At 58.3% G+C, this 18,036-nt stretch overlaps 1 protein-coding gene and 2 pseudogenes across 1 annotated transcript; 1 reads left to right on the top strand and 2 right to left on the bottom strand.

Moving 5' to 3' along the window:
- Nucleotides 1-311: 311 nt before the first annotated feature.
- Nucleotides 312-2,284, bottom strand: LOC149427373 (uncharacterized; annotated as a pseudogene).
- SVBP (small vasohibin binding protein) lies at nt 312-15,448 on the bottom strand. Its single transcript, XM_089668085.1, has 3 exons — nt 15,159-15,448; nt 2,292-2,403; nt 312-490 (listed from the first exon to the last, which is right to left on the bottom strand). The coding sequence occupies exons 1-2, from the start codon at nt 15,270-15,272 to the stop codon at nt 2,323-2,325; spliced, it is 195 nt and encodes a 64-aa protein (XP_089524211.1). The 5' UTR covers nt 15,273-15,448; the 3' UTR covers nt 312-490; nt 2,292-2,322.
- On the top strand, nt 6,474-7,989 carry LOC149427372 (calpain small subunit 1-like; annotated as a pseudogene).
- Nucleotides 15,449-18,036: the final 2,588 nt, after the last annotated feature.

The following is an 18,036-nucleotide window of genomic DNA, read 5'->3' as shown; positions in this document are numbered from 1 at the left end:
AATGCTGCCTCCTCCTTCTACAAAGTTACAGTGTACAGTCTGATCAGTGGGGGAGGGGAGACTGAGGAAATGCCTCCCCCTCCTACAAAGTTACAGTGTACAGTCTGATCAGTGGGGGAGGGGAGACTGAGGAAATGCCTCCCCCTCCTACAAAGTTACAGTGTACAGTCTGATCAGTGGGGGAGGGGAGGAAATGATTGGAGCTCACACATAAATAATGAAAGGTCGTGTTTGATTGGCCGATGTCTGTATGTTGGGACAAATAATCAGAAGTTCGGAGTTTCGGCCGATAATGAGACCATCACACAGAATTAGGAGGAATTTACAGGCAGATGCAGCTTTATTGGAGGCGTGTCCCTGGGAGGACAATAGACGAACTCTCAGAGGGGCGGAGTCTCCTGGTTTGGACTCGCCCGGAATCACCTGAAGAAAATACTTTTGTTCCTCTGCTGGGTGAATGTTCCGGGTCACTGGTGGTGGACGGCGGCTCCTGGCTCAGCGGGGAAGAGTCGGGTCGTATGAAAGATTTTAATAAAAGTACAAAAAAAAAAAATCAGCAGTGACTCCACTAAAACAACATAAAAACAAGTAAAAGTACAGAGTGGTGGAGGAGTTGGGATGGGAGCACCCCGTCTGGTCATCCATGGTGGAGGAGTTGGGATGGGAGCACCCGTCTCTGGTCATCTATGGTGGAGGAGTTGGGATGGGAACACCCCGTGTCTGGTCATCAGAGGTGGAGGAGTTGGGATGGGAGCACCCCGTGTCTGGTCATCAGAGGTGGAGGAGTTGGGATGGGAGCACCCCGTGTCTGGTCATCCATGGTGGAGGAGCTGGGATGGGAGCACCCGTGTCTAGTCATCCATGGTGGAGGAGTTGGGATGGGAGCACCCCGTCTCTGGTCATCTATGGTGGAGGAGTTGGGATGGGAACACCCCGTGTCTGGTCATCAGAGGTGGAGGAGTTGGGATGGGAGCACCCCGTCTGGTCATCTATGGTGGAGGAGCTGGGATGGGAGCACCCGTGTCTGGTCATCTATGGTGGAGGAGTTGGGATGGGAACACCCCGTCTCTGGTCATCTATGGTGGAGGAGTTGGGATGGGAACACCCCGTGTCTGGTCATCAGAGGTGGAGGAGTTGGGATGGGAGCACCCCGTCTGGTCATCTATGGTGGAGGAGTTGGGATGGGAACACCCCGTCTCTGGTCATCTATGGTGGAGGAGTTAAGATGGGAACACCCCGTGTCTGGTCATCAGAGGTGGAGGAGTTGGGATGGGAGCACCCCGTCTGGTCATCTATGGTGGAGGAGCTGGGATGGGAGCACCCGTGTCTGGTCATCTATGGTGGAGGAGTTGGGATGGGAACACCCCGTCTCTGGTCATCTATGGTGGAGGAGTTGGGATGGGAACACCCCGTGTCTGGTCATCAGAGGTGGAGGAGTTGGGATGGGAGCACCCCGTCTGGTCATCCATGGTGGAGGAGCTGGGATGGGAGTACCCCGTCTGGTCATCAGAGGTGGAGGAGTTGGGATGGGAGCACCCCATCTGGTCATCAGAGGTGGAGGAGTTGGGATGGGAGCACCCCGTCTGGTCATCAGAGGTGGAGGAGTTGGGATGGGAGCACCCCGTCTGGTCATCAGAGGTGGAGGAGCTGGGATGGGAGCACCCCGTGTCTGGTCATCAGAGGTGGAGGAGTTGGGATGGGAGCACCCGTGTCTGGTCATCCATGGTGGAGATGCTGGGATGGGAGCACCCCGTGTCTGGTCATCAGAGGTGGAGGAGTTGGGATGGGAGCACCCCGTCTGGTCATCAGAGGTGGAGGAGTTGGGATGGGAGCACCCCGTCTGGTCATCCATGGTGGAGGAGTTGGGATGGGAGCACCCCGTCTGGTCATCCATGGTGGAGGAGCTGGGATGGGAGCACCCCGTGTCTGGTCATCAGAGGTGGAGGAGTTGGGATGGGAGCACCCCGTCTGGTCATCAGAGGTGGAGGAGCTGGGATGGGAGCACCCCGTCTGGTCATCCATGGTGGAGGAGCTGGGATGGGAGCACCCCGTGTCTGGTCATCAGAGGTGAAGGAGTTGGGATGGGAGCACCCCGTCTGGTCATCAGAGGTGGAGGAGCTGGGATGGTAGCACCCCGTGTCTGGTCATCCATGGTGGAGGAGCTGGGATGGGAGCACCCCGTCTGGTCATCAGAGGTGGAGGAGTTGGGATGGGAGCACCCCGTGTCTGGTCATCCATGGTGGAGGAGCTGGGATGGGAGCACCCCGTCTGGTCATCCATGGTGGACATACTGGGATTGAAGTATCTGGCCATCTGTGGGCGTTATTTCCCGGACATCTGTTTACAGAACGCTTCAAACTGCTGCTGCTCCAAGTCGGTCATCACCTTGTTCAGGGCGTAGATCTGAAATGAAGAGAACCCGTCACCTGCGGCACACGCCATGAAATACACAACAGACGTCAGCAGAGAGGAAGATCATTGGCTGTGCACAGCTGACTTCCTGTCAGTACCCCTCCCCCAGCCATTGGGCAGATTGGACGACTCGCACAGATCACCTCACTAATTATGACTCCCAATTCTGAACTATTAGTGAGGGAAGTAAATTGCCGGCCCGCGGCGGTCCTATAAACGCCCCCCGCGGGGTGATGATCTCGGCTTCTGTGCCAGGAGGAAAACCTCAAGGTCTCCAGACATGATCTGACGTCACAGACTGGGGCCCGGGGGCCACCTTCTCCACCACATCCTGCTGAACACGAACTGGTGGGTGAGCGCCAAGTAAACCACAATGTGGGCGGAGCCTCGCCCATCCCCCGGCATGAATTGTGATCCCCATGTCTGACTACAGGAACTCGTTCATCTCCACACGGAACGTCACGTCGCGGATCCAGGACAAAACCCGCGGAGATGAGGACGCCCCACCCCCCGTGTCTACCTGGGGGCAGCAACCAATCAGATCCTTCTACTCTCTCATCAGTAGCAGTGAAGGGAAATCTGGGCTCTGATTGGCTGTTCGGACCGTTCTCCAGGTTGCCCTCTGATGATGGAGCTCAGGGGTGTGGTCTGGGTGGAGCATTGGGGGCGGAGCATTGGGATCTTTACATAGATTGGAGCAGATCAGCGAGTAGGAGGTCCAAAGTGCAGCAGAAACCACTCTGGATCCGCACTCCGCAGAACCGCAATCCTGACAACTTTATTGACAGCAGTTGGACAGAGACGCTCCCAGACTGGCTTCCCCGACACGTTTCGCCCCCCTAGTGCCGATAATCGAAGTACTCCGGGATTGGTCCCACTAGGGGGCGAAACACACCGAACAATGGCGGCCTGCGGAGCGTCTCTGTCCAATCACTGTTAATAAAGTTGTGTCAGGATTACGGAGGTGTGGAGAGCGGCTCAGTGGTGTTCTCTCCTTCTGACCTATGGGGGGGGGGGGGTGACGGGGCCTGGATTGGGCTTTGCTCTTGTGGTTGGTTCTACGAGGCTGACCAATGGGATGGCGGAGAAGAAGAGGATCTCTGCTGAGGGGTCCCTGTACTGGAGTTATGGGGGGCTGGCAGAGAGAACAGTACTGGGGTACCGAGATGGAGAGGGCGGGTCCTTATACGGACTATGAGGGTGGTGATAGTGGGGATCTATGGAAGGAAGGGTGATGGGCTGAGGCCATTGGGATGATGGATGGGGGATTTGGCCGAGGTTTTTATGGTTGGGGTACTGTGGTGGGGATGGTAAAGTACTGAGGGTTAGGGTACTATAGATGGAGTTCTGTGGAGGGGACGCTTTGCTTGGGGTACCATTGTGTATGAGCTGCTTCAGCTGAGGGGCCGTGGTGGAGTACTATGGGTGGGGTGATGGTATTGGGGTACTTTGGGGGGTGCGATTAGGGTTGGCTGGGGTCATCAGTATGACATAAGGGCAGAGTACTGTGGGTGGAGTATTATGGGTGGAGTCCCGTGGTGGGAGTATTATGGGTGGGAGTACTATGGGTGGAGTATTATGGGTGGAGTATTATGGGTGGAGTTCCATGGAAGGAGTACTATGGGGGGAGTATTATGGGTGGAGTCCTGTGGAGGGAGTATTGTGGGTGGAGTATTATGGGTGGAGTTCCATGGAGGGAGTACTATGGGGGGAGTACTATGGGGGGAGTATTATGGGTGGAGTTCCATGGAGGGAGTACTGTGGGGGGAGTATTATGGGTGGAGTTCCATGGAGGGAGTACTGTGGGGGGAGTATTATGGGTGGAGTTCCATGGAGGGAGTACTATGGGGGGAGTATTATGGGTGGAGTTCCATGGAGGGAGTACTGTGGGGGGAGTATTATGGGTGGAGTTCCATGGAGGGAGTACTGTGGGGGGAGTATTATGGGTGGAGTTCCATGGAGGGAGTACTATGGTGGGAGTCCCGTGGATGGGGGCGTGTGACACTCGGTAGTAGGCGGTGGTGTCGGTGTCACTGATCCCCGAGTATCTCTACAATCAGATCTGGGCAGAGTATAGGAGATCAGCCAGAAAAACCGGCTGGATGGGGGGGGGGGGGTAATTCTCTGCCCCCGGGGTGAAATACTTTGGAGGATTCTCACACCCTCCTTACCAGGGCGTCTCCGGAGGAGTACAATGCATGTGTTCAGTATGTGTCACGTGTCCCCGGGGGGGGGGGGGGGGTACACCACACATACACACACCTGTCACTGCACACACGGGTGACAAGGACCTATTGGGGTCACACATCACACATTGGGGTCACACATCACACATTGGGGTCACACATTGGGGTCACACATCACACACTGGGGTCACACATTGGGGTCACACATCACACACTGGGGTCATACATTGGGGTCACACATCACACACTGGGGTCACACATTGGGGTCACACATCACACACTGGGGTCACACATTGGGGTCACACATCACACACTGGGGTCACACATTGGGGTCACATTGGCCGCATGTATCGGCTCAGCCGGTCTATTTATACCGCAGAGCGCGCCTATTTATAACCCTGAGCAGGGGGCGGGCTCAGGGGGCAGTTTGTTGCCATGGCACCCGGTACAAAGAATATGTCTGTTGCTCATAGCAACCAGTCAGTGCCCCGTATTACAGACTGCAGAGATCTGGCTGCACCCCCTCCCCCGGTGACCTTCTATTACTGGGCGCCCCTCCCCCCGGTGACCTTCTATTACTGGGCGCCCCTCCCCCCGGAGACCCTCTATTACTGGGCGCCCCTCCCCCCGGTGACCCTCTATTACTGGGCGCCCCTCCCCCCGGTGACCCTCTATTACTGGGCGCCCCCCTCCCCGGGAGACCCAACATTAAGCAATGGTGGCCCAGAAAGCTGCCAGGGGGTCCCCCAACAATGGACAGAGAGAAGAGGGGGGATGACCATGCTGGTACTGGATGCAATCTTTATAATAGAGGCCCCCCCCAGGTCTGAACATGTGAACTGACATCTGGAGGGGTTCTTTACAGTCAGGGGAGAGGGGAGGGGGTCCTCACAGTCACGGGAGAGGGGAGGGGATCCTTACAGTCAAGGGAGAGGGGAGGGGATCCTTACAGTCAAGGGAGAGGGGAGGGGGTCCTCACAGTCAGGGGAGAGGGGAGGGGGTCTTCACAGTCAGGGGAGGGGGTCCTCACAGTCAGGGGAGGGGTTCCTCACAGTCAAGGGAGAGGGGAGGGGTCCTCACAGTCAGGGGAGAGGGGAGGGGGTCCTCACAGTCAGGGGAGAGGGGAGGGGGTCCTCACAGTCAAGGGAGAGGGGAGGGGTCCTCACAGTCAGGGGAGAGGGGAGGGGGTCCTCACAGTCAAGGGAGAGGGGAGGGGTCCTCACAGTCAGGGGAGGGGATCCTCACAGTCAGGGGAGAGGGGAGGGGATCCTTACAGTCAAGGGAGAGGGGAGGGGATCCTTACAGTCAAGGGAGAGGGGAGGGGGTCCTCACAGTCAGGGGAGAGGGGAGGGGGTCTTCACAGTAAGGGGAGGGGGTCCTCACAGTCAGGGAAGAGGGGAGGGGTTCCTCACAGTCAAGGGAGAGGGGAGGGGGTCCTCGCAGCTCATTCATTTCTATGTGTGATAGCAAACAAAGAGTTAAACTCCCAGCGGACTCCGGGGAGCGCACGCCGGTTCTGCCGCAGATTTCAGCGGATTGTGAAGAGCGGAGCGGCAAACTTCACGATGGGGGACACGATGGGGGACAGGATGGGGGACAGGATGGGGGACAGGATGGGGGACACGATGGGGGACACGATGGAGGACAGGATGGGGGATATGAATCCCTCCAGAGACATTGTAGCAGCAGAATAGGAGGAGGAGCTCCAACAGAGTAATGGAGGGCGCTGAGGACGGGGCGGGGTGCAGCTGAACGACATCTGATGCAGAATGCAGAGCTGGGTGGGGGGGGGAGGGAGGGGATTCTCCCTCTGGCTGGGGATGGGCGGGTCATACAATTTGGAAGGAATGTTTTGGGATGGCTCTCCTATTGGCTGCCCTCCCTCAATGTGTGCGGGTGGAGCCGAGCTCTGACTCAACTATTCTGTTTTCCTCCCTAGTGAGGCCGAGGAGGACGAGAGCATTTCTGCACCAGCCCGGTCCCTGCTCCTCTGCACAGGACCCCCAGCCCGGTCCCTGCTCCTCTGCACAGGACCCCCAGCCCGGTCCCTGCTCCTCTGCACAGGACCCCCAGCCCGGTCCCTGCTCCTCTGCACAGGACCCCCAGCCCGGTCCCTGCTCCTCTGCACAGGACCCCCAGCCCGGTCCCTGCTCCTCTGCACAGGACCCCCAGCCCGGTCCTCCTGCACATCAGACAAGATGTTTATACTGAACAGCCTTAAAGCCGGAGGAGGAGGAGGAGGAGGTGGTGGAGGAGGAATTGGAAATGTCCTACAAGGGGCCATCAGCGGCCTGGCAGGTTCAGGCCAAGGCGGAGGTGGAGGAGCTGCAGGTGTTGGAAACCTTCTACAAGGAGCCATCAGCGGCCTTGCAGGATCTGGGCAAGGCAGAAGTGCCGGAGGTCAAGGTGGTGGTGGTGGTGGTGGTGGTGGAGGTGTCGGCAACATCCTAGGAACCATCAGTGGTCTGGCAAGTTCTGGACAAGCTGGAGGTGCCGGAAAGTTCTTAAAAGGTGCCATTGGCAGTCTAAGTGGTGGTGGTGGACAGGCTGGAGGCCCCGGGAAGCTCTTTGCAGGAGCCGGAGGCCCCGGGGGAGGCGGTGGACAAGGAATGAACATCCTTGGGGGAATTCTTGGACTTATCGGCGATGCCATTGCAAGCTACAAGCCGGAGCCTCCCCCTCCTCCATCCGCCAACGTTTACCAACAAGAAGCCACCGAGAACGACGAGCAGAAGCAGTTCCGTCGCCTCTTCCGGCAGCTGGCTGGGGAGGACATGGAAGTTGACCCCGCGGAGCTCCAGAACGTCCTGAACAAGGTCGTGGCCAAGCACCAGGACCTGAAGACCGACGGCTTCAGCATCGACACGTGCCGCAGCATGGTGGCCGTCATGGACAGCGATGGAACGGGCAAGTTGGGCTTCGAGGAGTTCAAGTATCTCTGGAACAACATCAAGAAGTGGCAATGTATCTACAAACAGTTCGACACGGAGAAGACGGGCTACATCCCCGCCCGCCTCCATGCCGGCCGCCATCCAAGCTGCCGGCTTCCAGCTCAACGAACAACTTCACCAGCTGCTGGTCCGCCGCTACGCCGACGATCGAGGCAACGTGAACTTTGACAGCTTCATCAGCAGCCTGGTCCGCATGGACTGCATGTTCCGGGCCTTCAAAGCCTTGGACCGGGAGGGCAACGGCCAGATTCAGATCCGGCTCCCGGAATGGATGAAGATGACCATCTACTCGTAAGGGCGCTCAGAGCCCGCGGGGCCCCTGTGGAAGTATAATCTCAGCGCGGTGAGGGGCCACTGGTGTCGCCTCTCCTTCCTGTAAGCAGCTCCCGTCTCTTTGTTTTTTACCCCCCAATGCTGGCAATAAAGGCAGAATGTAGAAAGATGAGCGGACTGGCCATTCATTCCCAACGCGGGTCACCGGAACCCCGGGGCCACAACTTAACCCCTGCAGTGCTGAGGCTGGCGGCCCCATACCCTCCCTCCCCCCGGGCTGCACACTCATGTAGTTACATGTATGACTCACACCATGGGCATCTCAGGAACTGCACACGCCTGACAACCACCCGACACAATGCCGCTGCCCTCAGCACTGGGGGGGTTAATAGTCGCCCCGGGGGGGGGGGGGATATCGCAGAGGAGGAACCCCCAAATGTGGCCGTCCGAGGCGGTGCAGGTAAAATGTGCGGTCAGCGTGACCTCAGAACCCGTCTGGTTGCTATGGGTTACTGCACCCATCATGGTACCCGCTGTCTAAAGGGCCCCGTCACATGGTGGGGGTACAGTTCACCCCCCACCCCCCCCAGACAGGTACCCCCCACCTCTCCCACAATGCAAAGTGACCAATTCAGAGGCACCAGCAGTGCATTGTGGGACGTGGTGGGGGTGCTGGGGGCACATGATCATCAGACAGTACAATAGGAACGTCTGGAAAATACATGGGGGGGAGGGGGGGCAGTGTACTAAAGTTGAATATGTGTGTGTGGGGGGGGGGGGTCCCGGTGTGCTAATGCTGAATGTGGGGGGGGGGGGGGTCCAGTGTACTAATGCTGAATGTGGGGGGGGGGGGGGGTCCAGTGTACTAATGCTGAATGTGGGGGGGGGGTCCAGTGTACTAATGCTGAATGTGGGGGGGGGGGTCCCAGTGTACTAACGCTGAATTGTGGGGGGGGGGGGGTCCAGTGTACTAATGCTGAATGTGGGGGGGGTCCAGTGTACTAATGCTGAATGTGGGGGGGGTCCAGTGTACTAATGCTGAATGTGGGGGGGGTCCAGTGTAATAATGCTGAATGTGGGGGGGGGGTCCAGTGTACTAATGCTGAATGTGGGGGGGGGTCCAGTGTACTAATGCTGAATGTGGGGGGGGTCCAGTGTACTAATGCTGAATGTGGGGGGGGTCCAGTGTACTAATGCTGAATGTGGGGGGGGGGTCCCAGTGTAATAATGCTGAATGTGGGGGGGGGGGGGGTCCAGTGTACTAATGCTGAATGTGGGGGGGGGGTCCAGTGTACTAATGCTGAATGTGGGGGGGGGGGTCCAGTGTACTAATGCTGAATGTGGGGGGGGGGGGTCCAGTGTACTAATGCTGAATGTGGGGGGGGGGGTCCAGTGTACTAACGCTGAATGTGGGGGGGGGGGTCCAGTGTACTAATGCTGAATGTGGGGGGGGGGTCCAGTGTACTAACGCTGAATGTGGGGGGGGGGGGTCCAGTGTACTAATGCTGAATGTGGGGGGGGGGGGGGTCCAGTGTACTAATGCTGAATGTGGGGGGGGGGGGTCCCAGTGTACTAACGCTGAATGTGGGGGGGGGGGGTCCAGTGTACTAATGCTGAATGTGGGGGGGGGGGGTCCAGTGTACTAATGCTGAATGTGGGGGGGGGGGGGGGGGGTCCAGTGTACTAATGCTGAATGTGGGGGGGGGGTCCCAGTGTACTAACGCTGAATGTGGGGGGGGGGGTCCAGTGTACTAATGCTGAATGTGGGGGGGGGGGGGTCCAGTGTACTAATGCTGAATGTGGGGGGGGTCCAGTGTACTAATGCTGAATGTGGGGGGGGGGGGGTCCAGTGTACTAATGCTGAATGTGGGGGGGGTCCAGTGTACTAATGCTGAATGTGGGGGGGGGGGTCCAGTGTACTAATGCTGAATGTGGGGGGGGGGTCCAGTGTACTAATGCTGAATGTGGGGGGTCCAGTGTACTAATGCTGAATGTGGGGGGGGGGGGTCCCAGTGTAATAATGCTGAATGTGGGGGGGGGGGTCCAGTGTACTAATGCTGAATGTGGGGGGGGGGGGGGTCCAGTGTACTAATGCTGAATGTGGGGGGGGGTCCAGTGTACTAATGCTGAATGTGGGGGGGGGGTCCAGTGTACTAATGCTGAATGTGGGGGGGGGGTCCAGTGTACTAATGCTGAATGTGGGGGGGGTCCAGTGTACTAATGCTGAATGTGGGGGGGGGGTCCCAGTGTAATAATGCTGAATGTGGGGGGGGGGTCCAGTGTAATAATGCTGAATGTGGGGGGGGGGGGGGGTCCAGTGTACTAATGCTGAATGTGGGGGGGGGGGGTCCAGTGTACTAATGCTGAATGTGGGGGGGGGGTCCAGTGTACTAATGCTGAATGTGGGGGGGGTCCAGTGTACTAATGCTGAATGTGGGGGGGGGGTCCAGTGTACTAATGCTGAATGTGGGGGGGGGTCCAGTGTACTAATGCTGAATGTGGGGGGGGGGGGGGGGTCCAGTGTACTAACGCTGAATGTGGGGGGGGGTCCAGTGTACTAATGCTGAATGTGGGGGGGGGTCCAATGTACTAATGCTGAATGTGGGGGGGGTCCCAGTGTACTAATGCTGAATATGGGGGGCAGTGTGCTAATGCTGAATGTGGGGGGGGTCCCAGTGTACTAATGCTGAATGTGGGGGGGCAGTGTGCTAATGCTGAATGTGGGGGGGCAGTGTGCTAATGCTGAATGTGGGGGGGCAGTGTGCTAATGCTGAATGTGGGGGGTGGGGGGGGTCCAGTGTGCTAATGCTGAATGTGGGGGGGGTCCAGTGTGCTAATGCTGTGGTGTCCCCCATCCCTCCAAACTGCATATGTAAATGAGCCCTTACTGTTGGGAGCCCCTATCAGGCTGCTTTCACACTGATCTGCTGCGGTTTGCCCACACCCGGGTTAGACTCGCCCTGTACCCTGTGGGCGGGGCGCTCTCTGCATTCAGGTACTTTGGTGCGCTTTTTGAGAATGCATCAACCCCACAGAATATAATGGATGTCTATGGCTGAGTGCAGGGAAGGTGCACCCGGGTGTGGGTAGTCCGCAGCAGATCAGTGTGAAAGCAGCCCTGTACTATTATGGCCGGTATACGGCTTCACACTGACCTGAGGATCTCTCCTGCCGCTGACACCACTCTGGAGACCGCCAGCCGGGGTAAGAGGTGGGGTGCAGGTGGTGTCACTCGGCATGGGGCAGGAGCCGGCACTACAGAGGAGGCGTGGCTTATGCAGCTCCTACTACAGACCCAACTTTACAGGTCGTCCCTCCGCACTGCACTCTGATTGGTGCTCACCAGGCCCAGACCGCCCTCTGCTGGTCACCTGACCCTCGCTGTACAGGCTGCAAATCAATGAGGTAGACACCGCTACTACATCCCTACTACACCGCTACTACATCCCTACATCCCTACAACCTCACCGCTACTACATCCCTACTACATCCCTACATCCCTACTACCTCACCGCTACTACATCCCTACTACACCTCTACATCCATACAACCTCACCGCTACTACATCCCTACTACACCTCTACATCCATACAACCTCACCGCTACTACATCCCTACTACACCTCTACATCCATACAACCTCACCGCTACTACATCCCTACTACCTCACCGCTACTACATCCCTACTACACCTCTACATCCCTACTACCTCACCGCTACTACATCCCTACTACCACACCGCTATTACATCCCTACTACCACACCGCTACTACATCCCTACTACCACACCGCTACTACATCCCTACTACACCTCTACATCCCTACTACCTCACCGCTACTACATCCCTACTACCACACCGCTACTACATCCCTACTACACCTCTACATCCCTACTACCTCACCGCTACTACATCCCTACTACACCTCTACATCCCTACTACCACACCGCTACTACATCCCTACTACCACACCGCTACTACATCCCTACTACCACACCGCTACTACATCCCTACTACACCTCTACATCCCTACTACCTCACCGCTACTACATCCCTACTACCACACCGCTACTACATCCCTACTACCACACCGCTACTACATCCCTACTACACCTCTACATCCCTACTACACCTCTACATCCCTACTACCTCACCGCTACTACATCCCTACTACACCTCTACATCCCTACTACCACACCGCTACTACATCCCTACTACTTGGATGAGGTAGAGAGATGGGTGGTGACATCACAATATCTGCCTCGTCCAATCAGAAGACACTGTAGTCACCACTGTGCTGAGCGAATGACCTCCAGTATTCTCCACACAGCCGCTCCGCACACCACCTGGAGAGCACTGGGGTCCGGGGTGTAGTAGCAGTGACCTAGTAGCGGTGCGGTAGCGGTGCGGTAGGGGCGCGGTAGCGGTGCGGTAGGGGCGTGGTAGGGGTGCGGTAGCGGTGCGGTAGGGGCGCGGTAGCGGTGCGGTAGGGGCGCGGTAGCGGTGCGGTAGCAGTTCGGTAGGGGTGCGGTAGCGGTGCGGTAGGGGCGCGGTAGCAGTTCGGTAGGGGTGCGGTAGCAGTTCGGTAGGGGTGCGGTAGCAGTTCGGTAGGGGTGCGGTAGCAGTTCGGTAGGGGTGCGGTAGCGGTGCGGTAGGGGCGCGGTAGCAGTTCGGTAGGGGCGCGGTAGCAGTTCGGTAGGGGTGCGGTAGCAGTTCGGTAGGGGTGCGGTAGCGGTGCGGTAGGGGCGCGGTAGCAGTTCGGTAGGGGCGCAGTAGAGGTGCGGTAGCAGTTCGGTAGGGGCGCGGTAGCGGTGCGGTAGCAGTTCGGTAGGGGTGCGGTAGCGGTGCGGTAGCAGTTCGGTAGGGGTGCGGTAGCGGTGCGGTAGGGGCGCGGTAGCAGTTCGGTAGGGGTGCGGTAGGGGCGCGGTAGCAGTTCGGTAGGGGTGCGGTAGCGGTGCGGTAGGGGCGCGGTAGCGGTGCGGTAGCAGTGCAGTAGCTGTACCTGTACAATGATTTCCAGCTTCCTCAGGGATCCCCGGGTCAGGTGCAGTCACTCAGGTCTGAGCTGCAACATTGGGGGGGCCCTCAGAATGCGGAGCCCCCCCCCCCCCGTAGACGGGAGCCAATCGGCTTCTACCTTCAGCTTGTTCTATAAAGCTTTGACTATAAATCCTGGAAGCTGATTGGTTCCCAGGCCGAGCCCCCCTCCCCCCATCTCTGGGGGATGTGACCCGGTCCTGAGTCGGGGTGAATGAACCCCAACAGATACCACGGCGGCCATTGCTGACCTCCTCCTGACCCGTGCCAGGTGAGAGCGACTGACCACACAGGGTCCTCACCCCACCATACACTTTCCAACCGGATTGTACAATCTCCTCCACACCCACCTGATCTACAGAACACCACATCTGCCTGGACTGTCCATTCACAGACCCTTGTTGTAGGATCGTCCAATCAGATTGGAAGAAGTGAGCAGGACACAATGGTGGGCACAATCTATCCGGGTGTCGGCCCACACACAGCACAACCGCCATTGGGGGATAAGGCGACCCGATCTATGGACAACCTGATATCACCGGCCCGTCAGAGGAGACTCGGGGTGTCACCGGCCCGTCAGAGGAGACTCGGGGTGTCACCGGCCCGTCAGAGGAGACTCGGGGTGTCACCGGCCCGTCAGAGGAGACTCGGGGTGTCACCGGCCCGTCAGAGGAGACTTGGGGTGTCACCGGCCCGTCAGAGGAGACTCGGGGTGTCACCGGCCCGTCAGTGGAGACTTGGGGTGTCACCGGCCCATCAGAGGAGACTCGGGGTGTCACCGGCCCGTCAGTGGAGACTCGGGGTGTCACCGGCCCGTCAGTGGAGACTCGGGGTGTCACCGGCGGGAGAGATCATCAGAAATCCCTCATCTCAGATCCCCGTCCTCACATGTGAGGGTCCAGGAGCCGGAGATCCCGCCAATTACACACTTCCTGTCCCGGGGTGACAACGCTCATTCATTGTATCTATGGAGGAGCAATGTTATGTTGTCACCCCAGAACAGGACGATAGAGACCCTCCTCCCCTTCCCCCCCGGCAACTCTCCATAACATGGGGGAGGTGTCCTGTAGTCTTCAGAACACGTCCAATGGGGGAGTTACAAGACCAGAAGGGAGCCAATCAGAGAAGATCACTGCTGGTGGCTACAGACAACCAGTCACATGGCCCCACTCTGCTACATCTACCTACTTCCTGTCCTGGTGACCCCTGTGCCTCTGATTTTATGTTCTGGTGTCACAGGGAAGGAACACTGACAGGAGGGGGTCACAGAAAGAAATGACCTGTCGGAGGTTCCTCCTCACTCCACCCCCAACTAGAAGACAAAACTCCACCTGGATTCATGAGCAAGATCTGCACCGCTCTGGTGTTCCCAACTCCGCCCCCTGTCCTCACTGATCTCCTTCTGGTGTTCCCAACTCCGCCCCCTGTCCTCACTGATCTCCTTCTAGTGTTCCCAACTCCGCCCCCTGTCCTCACTGATCTTCTGGTGTTCCCAACTCTGCCCCTGTCCTCGCTGATCTCCTTCTAGTGTTCCCAACTCCACCCCCTGTCCCATGCTCACTGATCTCCTGGTGTTCCCAACTCCACCCCCTGACCTCACTGATCTCCTTCTGGTGTTCCCAACTCCACCCCCTGTCCCATGCTCACTGATCTCCTGGTGTTCCCAACTCCTCCCCCTGTCCTGTCTTCACTGATCTCCTTCTGGTGTTCCCAACTCTGCCCCCTGTCCTCACTGATCTCCTTCTGGTGTTCCCAACTCCTCCCCCTGTCCCGTGCTCGCTGATCTCCTTCTGGTGTTCCCAACTCCTCCCCCTGTCCAGTGCTCACTGATCTCCTTCTGGTGTTCCCAACTCCGCCCCCTGTCCAGTGCTCACTGATCTCCTTTTGGTGTTCCCAACTCCTCCCCCTGCCCCGTGCTCACTGATCTCCTGTCCTGTGATCGGTAATCTTCATCTGGTGTTCCTGACTCCGCCAACTGTCCTGTGACCCCGCCCCTGTCCTGTGATCAGTGATCTATCTCTGGAGTTCAGGCCCTAATTCCCAAAGTGGCAAAGAAGATAGGTGTAGTAAGATGGCGGACACAGGAAGTGGCAACTAAAGGATGTGGCAACTAATAAGGCGGACAGAGATGTGGGTGTAGTAAGATGGCGGACACAGGAAGTGGCAACTAAAGGAAGGGTGTAATAAGAAAGCGGACAGAGATGTGGGAGTAGTAAGATGGCGGACACAGCAGCGATAACAGAGCTGGGTGTAGTAAGATGGCGGCCGGAGCCGCACAGGGAGGGAATGGCGGGCGGGTACCTCGGCTCTCTGGCGCTGTTTCAGCTCCTGCTGGGCGCTCTTCTGTTTGGCTTTCTCCAGGCGGCTCACAGACTCTTTGGGTTTGGATTTCTCTTTCCGGCCGGCGGGCTCCATGACAACCAGCGCTGTACTCTGCCTTGTAGAGGCCTTCGCTCGCTCCCGAAGCGCGTCCTAGAGCCTCACTGCGCATGCGCAGATGTTGTGACGTACTCTCCCTAGAGCCGAGGCGGGTCAGGGACCTGTAAGAGCTGAACGAGAGAATCCTGACAGGAAGTGAGGTGGGAGCTGGGAAATAGAGTACCCACAGGAAGGGAGGTGTATGCTGGGAAATAGAGTCCCCACAGGAAGGGAGGTGTATGCCGGGAAATAGAGTCCCCCCACAGGAAGGGAGGTGTGTGCCGGGAAATAGAGTCCCCACAGGAAGAGAGGTGTGTGCCGGGAAATAGAGTCCCCACAGGAAGGGAGGTGCGTGCCGGGAAATAGTTCCCACAGGAAGGGAGGTGCGTGCCGGGAAATAGAGTCCCCCCACAGGAAGGGAGGTGTATGCTGGGAAATAGAGTCCCCACAGGAAGGGAGGTGTATGCCGGGAAATAGAGTCCCCCCACAGGAAGGGAGCTGCGTGCCGGGAAATAGAGGCCCCCCACGGGAAGGAAGGTGCGTGCCGGGAAATAGAGTCCCCCACGGGAAGGGAGGTGCGTGCTGGGAAATAGAGTCCCCCACGGGAAGGGAGGTGCGTGCCGGGAAATAGAGTCCCCCACGGGAAGGAAGGTGCGTGCCGGGAAATAGAGTCCCTCACGGGAAGGGAGGTGCGTGCCGGGAAATAGAGTCCCCCACGGGAAGGGAGGTGCGTGCCGGGAAATAGAGTCCCCCACGGGAAGGGAGGTGCGTACCGGGAAATAGAGGCCCCCCACGGGAAGGAAGGTGCGTGCTGGGAAATAGAGGCCCCCCACGGGAAGGAAGGTGCGTGCCGGGAAATAGAGTCCCCCCCATGGGAAGGGAGGTGCGTGCCGGGAAATAGAGTCCCCCCCACAGGAAGGGAGGTGCGTGCCGGGAAATAGAGTCCCCCAGGTAGTGTGACACCACCAGAGGACCACCATGACACCCCAATAGGACAGCGCGTCCTAGAGCCTCACTGCGCATGCGCAGATGTTGTGACGTACTCTCCCTAGAGCCGAGGCGGGTCAGGGACCTGTAAGAGCTGAACGAGAGAATCCTGACAGGAAGTGAGGTGGGAGCTGGGAAATAGAGTCCCCACAGGAAGGGAGGTGTATGCCGGGAAATAGAGTCCCCACAGGAAGGGAGGTGTGTGCCGGGAAATAGAGTCCCCACAGGAAGGGAGGTGTATGCCGGGAAATAGTCCCCACAGGAAGGGAGGTGTGTGCCGGGAAATAGAGTCCCCACAGGAAGGGAGGTGTATGCCGGGAAATAGTCCCCACAGGAAGGGAGGTGCGTGCCGGGAAATAGAGTCCCCACAGGAAGGGAGGTGTATGCCGGGAAATAGTCCCCACAGGAAGGGAGGTGTATGCCGGGAAATAGAGTCCCCCCACAGGAAGGGAGGTGTATGCTGGGAAATAGAGTCCCCCCACAGGAAGGGAGGTGTATGCCGGGAAATAGAGTCCCCCCACAGGAAGGGAGGTGTATGCCGGGAAATAGAGTCCCCCACAGGAAGGGAGCTGCGTGCCGGGAAATAGAGGCCCCCCACGGGAAGGGAGGTGCGTGCCGGGAAATAGAGTCCCCCCACGGGAAGGGAGGTGCGTGCCGGGAAATAGAGTCCCCCCCATGGGAAGGGAGGTGCGTGCCGGGAAATAGAGTCCCCCAGGTAGTGTGACACCACCAGAGGACCACCATGACACCCCAATAGGACAGGAGGGAGGGCCTCCCCTGAGGACCAGTATGAGGGGAGTGGCCCGGACACACCTGATCATTATGGGTGGAGTTTGGACATTCACTGTGACCTCTGATACCTTGTGGGAAGTCCAGCAGTGAACCCCGCCCCCAAGGACCCTGGCCCCACCCCTCTAATCACACAACAGAGGGCGGGGCAGTGTTGGTTCTGGGTGGTAAATGTGAAGCCGGCCCCTCCCCCAGTGCGACCACCAATCATTATCAGACGATCGATGATCCCGATCTGTACAGTTCTGGTGGTCTGAAGACCCAGAAACCCCTCATCCCCGGCTGCATGGAGGATGTCAGTACCAGGGGGGGAGGGGGGGTGCTTTCTGTCATTTATTATTATACAGGATTTATAGAGCACCGGCGCTGTACCATATAAGGGGGGGGCGGGGGGGCGGTAAAGGTACAATAAAATACAGGAGGGCCCTGCTCATAGGAGCTTACAATCTAATGGGGCGGGGCTAGTGGTACGGAAGGTTAGAACTGATGAGAGATATGAGTTCAGTTGTTGGGTGGAGGAGGGGCAGGCTTCCCCGAGGAGGTGAGTTCTCAGGGATCTCCTAAAGGGGGCAGAGTGGGGTAGGGAGTTCCAGAGGATGGGAGAAGTCCTGGAGATGAGCATGGGAGGAGGAGCCTAGAGAGTCCGAGGTCATAGGATTCCCTTCCATCGTACAATAGAAGTGATACCCCCCCATGTCCTCTGACCCCCCCCCCCATGTCCTCTGACCCCCCCCATGTCCTCTGACTCCCCCCCATGTCCTCTGATACCTCCCCATGTCCTCTGATACCCCCCCATGTCCTCTGATACCCCCCCATGTCCTCTGACCCCCCCCATGTCCTCTGACTCCCCCCCCCTCTCATAGCCCCCCATGTCCTCTGACCCCCCAATGTCTTCTGATATCCCCCCCCTCTGACCCCCCCCATGTCCCCTGACCCCCCCCCATGTCCTCTGACTCCCCCCCATGTCCTCTGACCCCCCCATGTC

This window comes from Staurois parvus, unplaced genomic scaffold (genome assembly GCF_062004578.1).
Source record: "Staurois parvus isolate SC_StPar_1 unplaced genomic scaffold, SC_StPar_1.0 ptg003812l, whole genome shotgun sequence".
Lineage (NCBI taxonomy): Eukaryota > Metazoa > Chordata > Amphibia > Anura > Ranidae > Staurois > Staurois parvus.
Note: the sequence above shows the minus strand (reverse complement) of the source record. Positions and strands in the feature narration are given on the sequence as shown.